Source organism: Mus caroli, unplaced genomic scaffold (assembly GCF_978045245.1).
Source record: "Mus caroli unplaced genomic scaffold, Mus_caroli_1 scaffold_13, whole genome shotgun sequence".
NCBI lineage: Eukaryota > Metazoa > Chordata > Mammalia > Rodentia > Muridae > Mus > Mus caroli.
Window position 1 is genome coordinate 6449347 of NW_028227268.1, and position 13908 is coordinate 6463254.

The window sequence follows — 13908 nt, forward strand, 5'->3', positions numbered from 1 at the left end:
CTTTAAAAAAAAAAAGTTTCAGCAAATTACTTAGATCAGGGTCTCACGTAGCTTAGGCTGGCCTTGAACTCTGGGTTGATGTTGACTGATCGTCCTTCCGGTGCCTAAGTTTCCTCGGGGGGGTACAACCCCCTTAAAGTTATTATCCCAAAGAACCCATCTAACCCCGACCCAACTCCACTCCTTCAGGCTAATAATACCAGGCTTCCCGCCATCTTTTCCAAAGTTAGATTATATGAATTCTAAGACTACACTGATTTGGAAAATAAAAAATAAAAAACTGGGTCAAGTTCAGCGAGCTCTAATATTCCATAGCCGCGCAGACTTCAGAGGATCGCGCCAATGAGAGGCCGTCTAGAAGGTCGTAAAAGCCAATTTCGCCATCCACTCTTTTACGGCGTCGGAAATGCGCACGCAACGCGCTGTGGGACTACACCTCCCAGGAGTCTCTGCTGCTTCTCAAGGGGGAGGGGCTTGGAAGCGGAAGACTACATTACCCAGCGGTATCTCGACAGTGACATTGGGATGGGCCCTTCGGCGTACAACGATTCGTCTAGCGGCGGCAGAAGCTGCGCGGTGATTGGCTTAGCAGCCTGTCAGTTACTGGCAAGTGCTGTTAAGTCTTGCTGTTGGGCTACACTGAGAGGGAGGGAGAACTGAGCTTGAGGAGCCCGGCCGAGCCTGAAGTGTCAGGTGAGTGGACCTCTGGCTTTGCTTTCTTCCCGGTACTCTCGGGGGCTGGTACCCCCACTCCGTGTGTCGGAACACAGGAGGGCAGGTATCCACGTGGGGCGGGGACGGATGCTCACGAGGCACACCTGACCCCAGGAGCATCTTCAGAGACACGGAAGGCGAATCCCTCCCACCACCACTCACCATCGTAGGCGTTTGCACATGGGGTGTCCACTGCCCCGGACTCACGGAGAAGCCCTCCCCATCCCACCCCATCCCCGGAACGCTTGGACAGTGCACTCACGCGAGGCTGTCTGCAGAGCGCCTCAGCAGGTCACATGGGCTCTCGGTTAGTCACCGAAGGACACCTGTCCACCCGACAGTGGAATCTGAGGTAGAAAAGCGGCAGGGTGAAGAAACTCGCTTGCACCCCCATCACTGCCACTCAGGTCAGCAGCCGCCCTGTCTCAATCCTGCATTTATATTTATTTACTTTATAAATCATTTTTTATCTGTTTAGATAGCAAGACTGTTAGTGCACGAAGATTTTTGAAGAAACAGGAGATTAATTTTTCCCTTTACTTATTTTTGATATTGGTTTGCGACCGTATAACCCTGGCTAGGCTCGAACTTGTTATGTTCTTAAGGGTGACCTTGAACTCTTGGTCCTCCTGCCTCCAACCTCCCAAGTGCTGGAATTACAGACTACAATGCTGTGTTGGTTTTTGGAGACTGAAAACCCAGGGCACATTAACAAATGTGATACTTTCCTAGCCTGGGTTGTAAAAATGTTTGTGTTTTTTAGTTTTCTGGAAGGCAAACACTTTTAAAGCTTTTTAGGTGTGTGTGACTTACTGGTTTTTATCACTTAATTTGATGAGCAGTTTGAGCCAGCCAGTCAGACGCCATCTCCCACTTCCCACAGGGAAACCTGAGTTGGTATTTTATTTCATTTTCAATGTCTTTTTACTTTTATTTTGCTGTAAATGAGTGTTTTCCCCCGCATGCATGCCTGGGGCAGGAGTTTCAGATCCCCAGAGACTGGAATGACTGCTGTGATCCTTCTTGTGGGTACTGGGAATCAAACTTAGGTCCTCAGTAAGAACAGTAGCCAGAGCCTTCTGGTGGTGGCACATTCCTAGAATCCCAGCACTGAGGTAGCAACCCAGAGTGTGTGTGTGGGGTCCTCTAAGTTCAAGGCCAGCCTGGTCTACAGAGTGAGTTCCAGGATAGCCAGGGCTACACAGAGAAACCCTGTCTCAAAAACAAAAAACCCAAAAATCAACAATAAAAAAAGGGGAGTAACCAGTTCCCTTAACGCAGGTCTTCCAGCTTGGCAGCTGGTCCCCTCACCTGCTAAGCCATCTCTGTGCATATAGGCTTTTATTTATTTATTTATTTATTTATTTGTAACAATGGGTTTATAAACTCAGGGCTTTGTGTATAAAAGCAGGGACTCTACCCTGAGCTCTACCATGACCCCTTTTCGTGCTTGGGAGCAGGACCCAGGGTCTTGTACATGTTTGCCTAGCATTTTGCCTTTTGTCTGAATTTCTAAATGTCTTGAGGTCTTATATAGCCCAGGCTGGCTCCCAGTCCTCTTGCCCTTGCCTCCTGGGTGCTACGTTACAGGTGTGAGTCACAGTTTTCCTTTTAGCCTTTAAGACTGAGTCGAGCTGTGTAGTCCAGGCTGGCCCTCACACTGTGGTTCTTCTGCCTCAGTCTCCCTAAGAGTCAAAACCCAGTCTTCTGGACCCGTCTCCAGCAATGCAGAAGTGCTCATTTCTAGAAATCCGGACACAACAGCCTCTCCCACCTTGTGTTTGGTTTGAATGGTGCAGTTTCCGGCTGGGTTTGCAGGCAGACTCGCTAGCTTCTTGGCATCTGTGGACAACGAGCCAGGAGGCCTGCATCTTTGCTGTCTCTTAGACTGAGGGAAACTTGAGACCATGAAGGACTGGGCAGCCCAGTCACCCCTAAGAAGACTTAGTGACTTAGTCCTCTGCCCTGGTTTAACCCGACTGAGTCTCCCAGGGGAACCTACTGGAAGAGTTCCAGGGTGAATGAGAGAAGGCAAGGCGGGGAACCAGTGTCCTGACCTCCTGGTCGCTGTGCTGGCTCCAGCTGTGGGCTAATTTGACGGCCTTTTCAAAGGCTTCCCTTCTTAGGTGTTTTCTTTGTTTCTTTGGTTTTGGGGGTGTCTTAGTTGAAGTTGACGCCATGAGCATAGCAACTTTTTGTTTTGCTTTTCAAGTCATGAGTTCTCCATGTAGCTAGCCCTGGTTGTCCTAGAACTCAGATCCACCTTCCTCCACCTCCCCAGTGTGTGTGTGTGTGTGTGTAGGGGGTGGTGATTAAAGGCGAGTGCTGGGCCTCACAGCAACATTATAAAGGAAAACATTTAATTGGGGGTGGCTTACAGTTCAGAGGTTTCGTCCACTGTCACCATAGTGGGAAGCATGGTGGCGCGTAGGCAGACGTGGTGCTGGAGAAGTAGCCGAGAGTTCTACATCTGGATGAGCAGGCAGCAGGAAAAGAGATAGACAGACAGACAGACAGACAGAAAGACAGACAGACAGACATGGGTTTGGCTTGAGCTTCTGAAACTTCAAAGTGCACCCCAAGTGACACACTTTCTCCAACAAGGCCACACCTACTCCAGCAGGAGCACACACCTCCCAATCGTGCACCTTACTATGGGCCTATGGGTGCCATTTTCATTCAAAACACCACAGGAGAGGGTTTCTACTACACTAGCTGTTGCTGGCCTGGAGTCTCAAGTGCTGGGTGGGATTACAGTTGAAGGAAGCATGAGGAAGACACTTGGGAGTGACTTTGGATAGTGGTAACTTGACTAGGATTATATTTTTAATTTAATAAAATTTAGATTCATATATTTCATGCATATGAGTGTTTTGCTCACATTCATGTATGTATGCACACCGTCTGCATGCCTTGTGCCTGTGGAGATCAGAAGAGGGTCTGGGATGACCCAGGATTGGAGTTACAGATAGTTGTGGGCTGCAGTGTGGGTGCTGGGCATCAAACCAGGTCCTCTGCAAGAGTAACCAGTGTTCGTATCTCTAGGCCATCTCTCCAGCCCTAAGTTTATTTTTAATTATGTGTGTGTGTGTGTGTGTGTGTGTGTGTGTATGGGTGGGTGTTGTGGGTGTGTCAGTCCCTGTACTCACATATATGCAGGAACACTCAGAGGCCAGAAGAGAGCACTGGCTCTCTTAGAGCTAGAGTTAAAGGTGTTTGAACTAAGTGGACCCTGGGATCTGAATTCCAGTGTTTACGATTAAGCAACAAGTGTTCTTCACCCTGCTATATGATTGCTCTTTTCTGTTACTGGATGAGGAAGGTTCAGCATTTAAATAAAAACTATGTTTCCATTGCTTGCATGGGGGGGATGGGTTGGAGGGGAGGAGGTTGGGTTTTGTTTTTGTTTTTGAGAAAGGGTTATTCTGTGTAGTCCTAGTCATTTCTGGAACCTGCTCTGTAGACCAGGCTATCCTCAAACACAGAGATCCAGCTGTCTCTGTCTCCCAAGTGCTGGGACTAAAGGTATGTGCCACCACCGTCCCTTTCTCAGGCTTCTATTCTAATCGTGGGAGGTCAAGAAGCAGCATCCCGAGGGAGAAAGGCTGGGCTGCTGCAGGAGGTGGCACCTGAGGAGAGGCCCTAAGGAAGCTGTCTTTACTCTGTGGCTTTTACACTTAGCTTGATACTCATGGACGTTGGACGGACCAGAGGCAGGGATGGTTGGCTATGACGCCAAAGCAGATGTCAGGAGTAACTCCAAGTTGGAGGTGGCGGTGGCGGGATCAGTGTCAGGATTTGTCACCCGTGCCCTGATCAGCCCTTTGGACGTCATCAAGATCCGTTTCCAGGTACCCTTCCCCCGCTATTCCTTGTGATGGGCCAGGGGACAGGGTTAGTCCCAGCAAAGGCAGTTCCCAAAACTTAGAATTCTGTCAAGGTGAAGTATTTCTTTTCCTTGAATTTTCCCCTTGTCAGTTACCCTACCCCCACCCCCTGACCTTTTATACTTTAATCTCTAGCTCCAGATTGAACGCCTGAGTCCAAGTGACCCCAATGCCAAATACCACGGAATCTTCCAGGCGGCCAAGCAGATTCTGCAAGAGGAGGGCCCAAGAGCATTCTGGAAAGGACACGTTCCAGCCCAGATTCTGTCCATAGGCTACGGAGCTGTCCAAGTAGGTGTCAGGGGACCTAATCTGGTTGGGTGCTTGGGGTCACGTTGCTCCATGGAGCAGAGAAAGGGAGATGCTTTGGCGGCAAGCCCCACTCTGCCAGTTTGCCTTCATGGGAGATCTGCTCTAACCACTTGAGCACTAACCACATTATCCATTAGCTACACCTTAGGCCTTCCCTCCCCATCCTGTTCGCCTTCCCTCTCCTGACCCTGTCCCAAGTGGTACTGAGTGGTGCTACATTTTTCATCTTTAAATTTCAGATTACTTTTTCTTTCTTTTTTTTTTTTTTTTTTTTTTTTTTTGGTTTTTCGAGACAGGGTTTCTCTGTGTAGCCCGGGCTGTCCTGGAACTCACTTTGTAGACCAGGCTGGCCTCGAACTCAGAAATCCGCCTGCCTCTGCCTCCCGAGTGCTGGGATTAAAGGCGTGCGCCACCACGCCCGGCTTACTTTTTATTTCTTCAGTGACAAAGTGGGAGGCATGCTTGCTAAACAATTCCTACCAGGGTGTCAAGGCCAGAGAGCAATTTAACAGGAGTCAGTTCCTCCTTCTGTTCTTCTGTCTCTCTCCTTCATCCTGTGAGGTAGATCCTGTCGTCTTTCTGATTCTCCAGAAGAGAAGGCTATGACAGAACAGGTCCTAGGGTTCACTTGGGGCTTGATTTTTGTTTTGTTTTGTTTTGTTTTGTTTTGTTTGAGACAGGTTCTCTCTATGTAGCCCTGTGTATTCTAAAACTCTCTCTGTATTCTGGAACTCTTAGCCTACAACTCACAGAGATCCACCTGCCTCTGCCTCCCAGGTTCTGGAATTAAAGGCATTCAGCACTGTGCCTGGTTAGGGCCAGGGTTCAAATTCAGGTCATCAGGTTTAGCTGCAAGCACCTTCACCCACTGACCCGTCCGTAGTTGGAACTAGCCAGTGCTCCAGGTGCTTCTCTGCCTCACTGGGACACGACGGGAACAGGCAGCAGGTGCCGCAAGGATGGCGGGACGGCTGCCATGACCTCCTGACGGTTCCTGGTGCGAAGAGCAGCACGCAGCTTGTCACTTCAGGCTTTAGCTGAGCTCCATTGTACGTTAAAGTGTCCATGGTGGGAAGACAGTAGCGTTTGTCACTGCAGCCTGTGGGCCCGCCCCGTCACAGTCACCCTGTGAGGTAGATCTGATTATCTCTGTGTTTCTACAGAAGAGACGGCTGTGACTGAGGATGCCATTCACAGGAAGATGACAGACAGGCAGCCAGTGTGATGGGGGAGCGTAGAGCACCACCTTAGCTTGCTTGTGAGGCCCACAAAGCAAACATTTCACGAGAGAAGGGGCAGGATGCTCATCATGGAGCCAGGGTCAGGGTGGTGTCCATGCCACTCTCCCACCTGTTGAAGTCTACAGCTTACCAGGTTGTCACGTCTGTGTTGTCCCAGGTTCTTGTGTGATACACAATTAGACATCGCACCCTGTGAAAGCGAGGTCCCGGGAAGCGTGGCTGACAGGAGGTGGGCGTTAGGGGAGGCTGTGCCCTGTCAACAGAGATGAGTGATTCTCCGTGGTGTAGAGTCCCCTGCCCCGAATCACATAGCTCTTCCTAGGTTGCAGTGGATTAATGGAGTTTCCTGCATCTTCCAAACCTAGTATGATGGCACACACCTGTAATCCCACACTTGGGGACCGAGGCAGAAGAACAACATAAATCCAAGGCCGTACTGGTCTCTAGAGCAGGTTCCGGCCAGCCAGGCTCTTCAGTGAGGCCCTCACTCAGAAAGTGATAGTAAAACAGTTCTGTGTATGTGTTCTCTCTTTTTCTTTCTTCTGCTTTCTCTCTCTTTCTCTCTGTGGTGATGGTGTTTGTATGTTCACACGTGTGTGCATCTGTCATGTGTGCAGGGTGTGTATGTAGATCAGAGACCTGTTCTCCTCACTCTCCCATGCTTTTTTTTTTTTTTTTTAATTTGGCTTTTCAGGACAGGGTTTCTCTGTGTAGCCCTGACTGTCCTGGAACTCACACTGTAGACCAGGCTGGCCTCAAACTCACAGAGATCCACCTGCCTCTACCCCCGTCCCCCGTCCCCTGTCTCCCCCAGTACTGGGATTAAAGGTGTGTACCACCACCACCTGACTGTCTACTGTATTGTTTGTTTTAGGGTTTTTTAAGACAGGGTTTCTCCACATAACAGAGCCCTGGCTGTCCTCGATTCAATTTATAGACCAGACTGGCCTAAAACTGACAAGAAATTCACCTGCCTCTGCCTCCCGAGTGCTGGAATTAGTGTTGTGCACTGCCGTGCCCGGCTCTCTGCTATATTTTTTGAATCAAGGCTTCTCCCTAAACCGGGAGCTCACTGACTTGGTGAGACTGGCTGACCAGCAAGCTGTATGGATCCTTGTGTCTCTGTCTCCGCCACCACTGGCTCTGGAATCACAGGCATGCACCATGCACTCTGCTTCATGTGTGGGTGCTTTACCGAGTAAGCTGTTGTTGTTGTTGTTGTTTGCTGCTGCTGCTGTTTGTATGCTAGGTACCCAGAGCCTGTGTGACTTCCCACTGAACCACACCTTAGGCTGGTCCATTTCCTTCCTTTCTTTGAGTTTTAAAGATTTTTCAGTTGTGTGTATGTGGGTGGGGTGTTTGCATATGGGAGCTGGTACCCTGAGACCTCAGGTCCCCCCAGAGTTGGAGGTACAGGCAGTGGTGAGCTTCCAGATGTGGGCTCTAGGAACTGAATTCTGCTTGTAAGTGCTGAGCCATCGTCCCAGCTCCCTTCCTTATCTCTGGATACCTAGCCTGATTCAAATGGTAGGAAATGTGTCTTTCTACTCTGCCCACAAGATAACTGTCAGGCATCTGAGTACACAGAATGGCGTGATTCTCCTTCTGGGGAGCGGTGTCCTCCGTGGGCGGGCAGGTGTGTCCTCAGGCCTTCCCACTTGCTTCTGCAGTTTTTGGCCTTTGAAGAGCTGACTGAGCTGCTCTACCGAGCCAACTTGTACCAAACGCACCAGTTCTCAGCGCACTTTGTGTGCGGCGGCCTGTCTGCTGGCACTGCCACCCTCACCGTACACCCTGTGGATGTCCTGCGTACCCGCCTTGCCGCTCAGGGCGAGCCCAAGGTGAGCAGCCAGGACCAGGAGGGGAGCCTAGCTGAGGGGAGAGCTCAGGAGGTGGGGCTCCTGTCCCTCTAGGAAGCGAAGCTGGGGACACCTTGCATTCTCCGCACAGCAGCTGGGTTGCACGGCTTATAAGGAACCCGCACTCTGCAAGCGTCCATTTCTCCCATGGCCCATAGCCTTCCAGGGAGAGACAGCCTACAGGACCACCACAGGACAAGTGTCCAGCAGGGGGCCGCGTCCGGGGACTTGGGACTCAGGAAAAGGACGGGGCTCAGGCTCTCCTCACTGGTTGAAGGACATGGCGTGGCTGAGCCATTGTCTAGGAAGAACTTACCGATAGCATTGGGCCAGGCCAATGTCTTAGGGACATCTTAGGTTTCCTCTCGCTTTGAGCAAATACTCTGACAAAAGCTACTTAGGGGAGAAAGGGCTCAGCTTGGCCCCCAGTTGGAGGGTGCTGCCCACCCTGTTGGAGAAGCCTGTTGCCTTTGTCCTTTGACTACCACGTATACAAAGTGTGCCTATCTCCCCCCCCGCCCCCATACACACACACAAGAACTAAACATAGTGGCTGCAGAGGGGACTTAATGACTTAGGGCTGTGGTTCTAGAGGCCCAGGTTCAATCCCCAGCACCTGCAAGTATCTCACAAACACCGCAACTCCCGTCTCTGGGGTCCAAAGCCACTTTCTGGCCTCCGCAGGTCCTGCATGTGAGACAGACATACCTAGAGGCCTTCTATTGCTGCAGTGAAACCCATGACCAAATGCAGGTTGGGAGGAAAGGCTTATTTATCTTGTACTTCCACATCACTGTTCATCATCAAAGGACTCAGAACAGGAGCTCTCTCAGGGCAGGGTCCTGGAGGCAGGAGCGGATGCAGAGGCCATGGAGGGATGCTGCTTCCTGGCTTGCTACCCCTGACTTGCTCAGCCTGCTTTCTTATACAATCCAGGACCACCAGGGATGGCCCCGCCCACCACAGGCTGGGCCCTCCCCATCAGTCACTAATAAATGCCTACAGCCGGGTCTCATGGGGGCTTTTTCTCCATGGAGGTTCTCTCCTCTCAGACAACTCTAGTTAGTGTGTCAAGAGGACACCCATACTCATAAAGTCAAAACTATAAACGTTCTTTAGAAATATCAGTGTGAGCTGGGTGGTGGTGGCGCATACCTTTAATCCCAGCACTTGGGAGGCAGAGGCAGGCGGATTTCTGAGTTTGAGGCCAGCCTGGTCTATAAAGTGAGTTCCAGGACAGCCAGGGCTACACAGAGAAACCCTGTCCCGAAAAAAAACCAAAAAAAAAAAAAAAAAAAAGTATCAGTGTGAGTGTGTCTCATGTCCATCCATCCTACGGCTGCATTGGTGGCGTGAGGACATTTGGTTTAGAAATGGTTCTGGTTTTGTTTGGCCATCGTGTTCCTCAGGATGGAGACTCCAGTTGGGAAACATTCTAAGGATATTTGATTGCGAAAACAAACTCCTGTAGGAACAGTCTGGAAGACAGGATCGGGGCTGTGTAGAATAATTCACTGGAGTTTTGGAGGTTGGGGTGACTGCCCTGGAGGAGAAATGGGGTGAGGGTTGAGTCGGTCTCAGCAGTGTGGTGGCTGCTGGGCTAGAGAGAGGTGGGTGAGGAGAACCCAGCTTGTCCTGTACTTCCTGTTACTTCCTGACTCTTGGTGAAAGACCATAGAGAGGAAAAGGTGGCCCCAGTATCAGGCAGGAGACCAGCATGATACCTCTCCTAACTGCAGGACCTCGGTCTGTGCTGACCTGCTGTGAGCCCCAGCACAGCTGAGAAGTAGTCATTCACACAGAAGACCAGAGTCACCAAATTCTCAAACAGGCCAGCTTCCCCTGGCCTGGCCTGTAGTCCTCTCAGAGTAACCTGCTGCTAGCCTATGGAACATTTCCCGTCAGTCTACACCCTGCTCCCTGCCTTCCTGGGAAGGATTTTGAAATGAGCCGTCCACTCTCTGTGCTGTTCTTGTTTGTGATCTCCACGGGAGACCTAGGCAGGGCTTTGTTGCTGGTGGCTTTCCCTCGAGCCCTGGCACAGTGACCTCCAGAATTCCGGTGGCTCCCTTTGCAGTCTGCAGGACATGAACTTTCAAAGATTTATTTTATATATATGGGTATTTTATGCCTGTGCATTATGTGTGTCATGCAGGCTCTGGAACTGGCGAGCTGCTGTGTGGGCTCTGGGACCTGAACCTTGGTCCTCTCCAAGAGCAGGTTTATATGCCCATGAGAAAATAACAAGTACTGACGTTTCTAGAAGGAAAGTTATCAGAAAGCCACCCTTCTTATTGCTTTGTTCAGTTTGGAGGCAGGGTCTCCCTGAATTGCTTAAGCCAGGCCTGAGTCCTATGCAGATCATCTGGACTTGATCATCTTGTACCTAGAGGTACACCTGCCCCTCTGCCTTTTGAGTGTCAGGATTCCAAGTGTGTACTGTGCCCAGTTGGCCTCAGACATTTTTCTTTAAGATTTTGGTTTTGTGTGTATGGGTGTTTTGCCCACAGGTATGACCATGCACTGTGTACACGCAGTGCTCACAGAGGCCAGAAGAGGTTGTTGGGTGCCCTGGAGCCAGAGTTAATAGACAGCTGTTAGCTGCTGTGGTGCTGCTGGGAACGGGGCCTGGATTCTCTGCAAGAGCAGCAAATTCTTGTAATCACTGAGCCATCTGTCCTGTCCCTGGCCTCAAACGCTTGACCCTCCTGCTTCTGTCTACTAAGTGCTTGGACTGTCACCACACCCAGCTGCCCTTTTGAGATAGGGTCTTATTCAGTCCAGGCCAGCCTTGAACTCCTGATCCTTCTGCCTCCACCTGTCAAGTGCTAGGACTGCAGCCTGCGTCATTACCTTTATCTCTGGTTTTCCCTGACTGAACAGGAACAGCTAAGCTTCAGAAGCTGGGCTTTAGATAAGAAAAGATGTGTTTGGGCTGGTCTTGGGCAGAAACCGCCTCACAGGGTTCACTCACACTGCGTGTGCATGGGCAGATCTATAACAATCTGCGAGAGGCCATACGGACCATGTATAAGACCGAGGGCCCCTTCGTCTTCTACAAAGGCTTGACTCCCACCGTGATCGCCATCTTCCCCTACGCGGGTCTGCAGTTCTCCTGCTACCGCTCCTTAAAACGTGCCTATGACTGGCTCATACCGCCAGACGGAAAGCAAACAGGTGAGCTGCCCCGCAGCCCGGCCTGGGCCACAGCTTCTGGGGACCTTCAGGGCAGTGCATTTCCTGTCGGAAGGTAAGGCCCACCGACCCTCAGCCCCTGGCTCTGCAGCATGTCCTGTAGTAGAAGAGCTTGCTTCCGGCTCTCCACACCTCCCACCCCGGGCTTCCAGAAGGAGGCATATTTCCAGGGAATGGTCCTGCTGTCTGCTTTTTGTCAGAAGCCCAACCTACAAATTGCAGTTTTTTGTTTTGTATTTTACTTTTTACTTCTGTGGTTCCTGTTGGGGAGGGGTGGCGGAGAAGGGCATAGTATTCCCACTCTCATATTGGGAATCAGGCTCTGTGCCTCCTGGTGGGAATGACAGCACAGCGATGTGCTGGCTAACGTGCCTGTGTGGCTCTCTGTGCAGTGATTTGCGCGCGTGCACGCCTTGTGCCCTTGGAGGCAAGAAGAGGTCATTGGATCCCTAGAACTGGAGTTATGGGCAGTTGTGAGCCACCACGTGGTGCTGGGGGTGGAATCTAGGCCCTCTGGAAAAACAGCCAGCGCTCTTAACTGCTGAGCCACTTCTCCAGCCCTGGTTTATTTTCTTATTCAGGTGTCTATATGTGTATTGTGTGTGTGTGTGTGTGTGTGTGTGTGTGTGTGTGTGTGCAGGGAAGAGATACCCAAAGAGGCCAAAAGGTCCCCTGGAGTTATAGTTACAAGCAATTGTGAGCTGTCTGACATCTGACTTCAGTGCTGGGAACAGAACTGGGTTTTTTTTTTTTTTTGTAAGGGCAGCAGGTGCTCTAAACCCTGAGCAGTCCCTGTCCCTGCCCTGCCTCCCCCTCTCTCCCCTGTCATGTCGTCTGCCTTCATTCTTCTTCTCAACATGGTGTCTCTGGTTCAGGGAACCTTAAAAACCTGCTTTGTGGCTGTGGTTCCGGAGTTATCAGCAAGACCCTTACATATCCCCTGGACCTCTTCAAGAAGCGCCTGCAGGTGGGCGGGTTTGAACATGCCCGGTCTGCCTTTGGCCAGGTAAGCCATCCTTGTGCATCTGGATCATGAGGGAACTGGCGGTAGTGACCCTGTCCCTGCTGTGGTCTTCTGTAGCTTCATTTCTGTGCATAAACACACCTGCACATTTCTACAAAAACAAGGTTAGCTTGGTGGAGGTGATGGTGCACACCTTTAATCCCAGCACTTGGAAGACAGAGACAAGAAGACCGCTAATTTTGAGGCCAGCTTGGTCTATAGAGCAAGTTCTAGGACAACCAGTGCTACACATGGAAACCCTGTCTCAGGAAAAAAAAAATTAAAAATAAGGTTACACAATGCTAGGTTTTGTAACCTTATTTTTCTATCTACCAAGGTGTCCCAAAGAGAGCATTTGAATTTAGTCTGGGAGAAATGGCAAGAGCCTCAGGGAAAACTAGTGCAATCTGGCTGGCTGGAGGGAGGGAGGGGCGCTCATGGAGGACCAGCGTGAGCCAAATGTTGAAATGCTTTGAATACTAGCCAGACTTGGATTTGAGGCTGGATGGTGTCCTTGGTGCATAACACAGGGAGGGGTGTGGGGACATAGGCCAGGCTAGAGGTGGGCACCAGTCAGGGCAGATCTAGTGATGGCCTATTCAGACCCGCTGCCCAAGGGGAGCAGGATAATGAGGTGGAGACTCCAAGATGGGCCAGAGCTATCACTGCACAACAGAAGGAAACCAGTCAGGCACATCCTTACCAGGAAGGAGCTCTCGCTCTCCAGCTGCTGACCCCAGGCCCTTCCCCAGTTAACAGCATGCATTAGAAAGAGTGAGGAGCCCCTTCCTCCAGGGCCTCCTTCACCCCGCAAGCAGTTATGGGGGTGGGCAGCCGTGGTTTAGGTCCCTGCTTCCTTTTCAGTCTCCACCTTCCTCTCCCCAGGTGCGGAGCTACAGGGGCCTCCTGGACCTCATCCAGCAGGTACTACAGGAAGAAGGCACCCGGGGCTTCTTCAAGGGCCTGACCCCCAGCCTGATGAAGGCTGCGCTGTCCACTGGCTTCATGTTCTTCTGGTACGAGCTCTTCTGTAACCTCTTCCACTGCATAAGGAGGGAAGACAGATAGTTGTGAGGCAGGAGGGGCCTAAGGAGGGGCCCAACAAGACTTGGCTCTGAGCTCATACTGAACAATGGCTGCTGCCTGGTTGGCCTTCCAGGCCAGCTGCCGGGAGCATGAAGTCATCCGGAGCGGAGCTGAAGGCAGAAGGACGCAAGGTCTTTGCTGAACAAAAGGAAGAGAGAAGGGGATGATTGCACTGTAAAAAGAAGGCCTAGGTGGAGGAGCCTGGTGCGCGTGAGTCTCACCTCTGACCAGCCCAACCCAGAAGGAACTGGCCATCTTCTTTTGCAGTCCTGGCTTTGGGGAGAATGCTCCTAGCCCTGATAGGACCACACTGGAGTGCAGACGGATGGGGCCGGCTCTTTGCACAATTCTAACCTATACAACTTGGTCTGCTCCTCCTGCCAACTTATTTAATAGACATTAAAGTAAAACGCGCATTCCTTGTGTCACTCCTATAGCTTAGGAACACATCCCATCTGAGGGAGGATGATGGGGGAGGGGCTTGCAGCCCTGAGGTAGCCATGCTCATCAGCTTAGGGGGAGAACCCTGTCATGTGGGTAGCTTCTGAACTCCTGGGCCCAAGCCTTTGTGTCTGTGAGGCTCCACAACAGGTCAGGAAGGAAACTGAGAC

The 13908-nt window shown here is 51.1% G+C and overlaps 1 protein-coding gene across 3 annotated transcripts; it reads left to right on the forward strand.

Annotated features, from left to right (window-relative positions):
- Positions 1-621: 621 nt before the first annotated feature.
- Slc25a19 (solute carrier family 25 member 19) lies at positions 622-13713 on the forward strand. Of its 3 annotated transcripts, none has more exons than XM_021176514.2 (7): positions 622-693; positions 4396-4565; positions 4737-4892; positions 7825-7995; positions 11007-11190; positions 12084-12214; positions 13097-13713. In XM_021176514.2, the coding sequence occupies exons 2-7, from the start codon at positions 4434-4436 to the stop codon at positions 13277-13279; spliced, it is 957 nt and encodes a 318-aa protein (XP_021032173.1). In that variant the 5' UTR covers positions 622-693; positions 4396-4433; the 3' UTR covers positions 13280-13713. The 3 variants fall into 3 exon arrangements, with proteins under 3 accessions (XP_021032173.1, XP_021032174.1, XP_029338958.1); XM_029483098.2 differs by lacking the exon at positions 622-693 and adding an exon at positions 745-1121; XM_021176515.2 differs by lacking the exon at positions 4396-4565.
- The last annotated feature ends 195 nt before the right edge of the window (positions 13714-13908 follow it).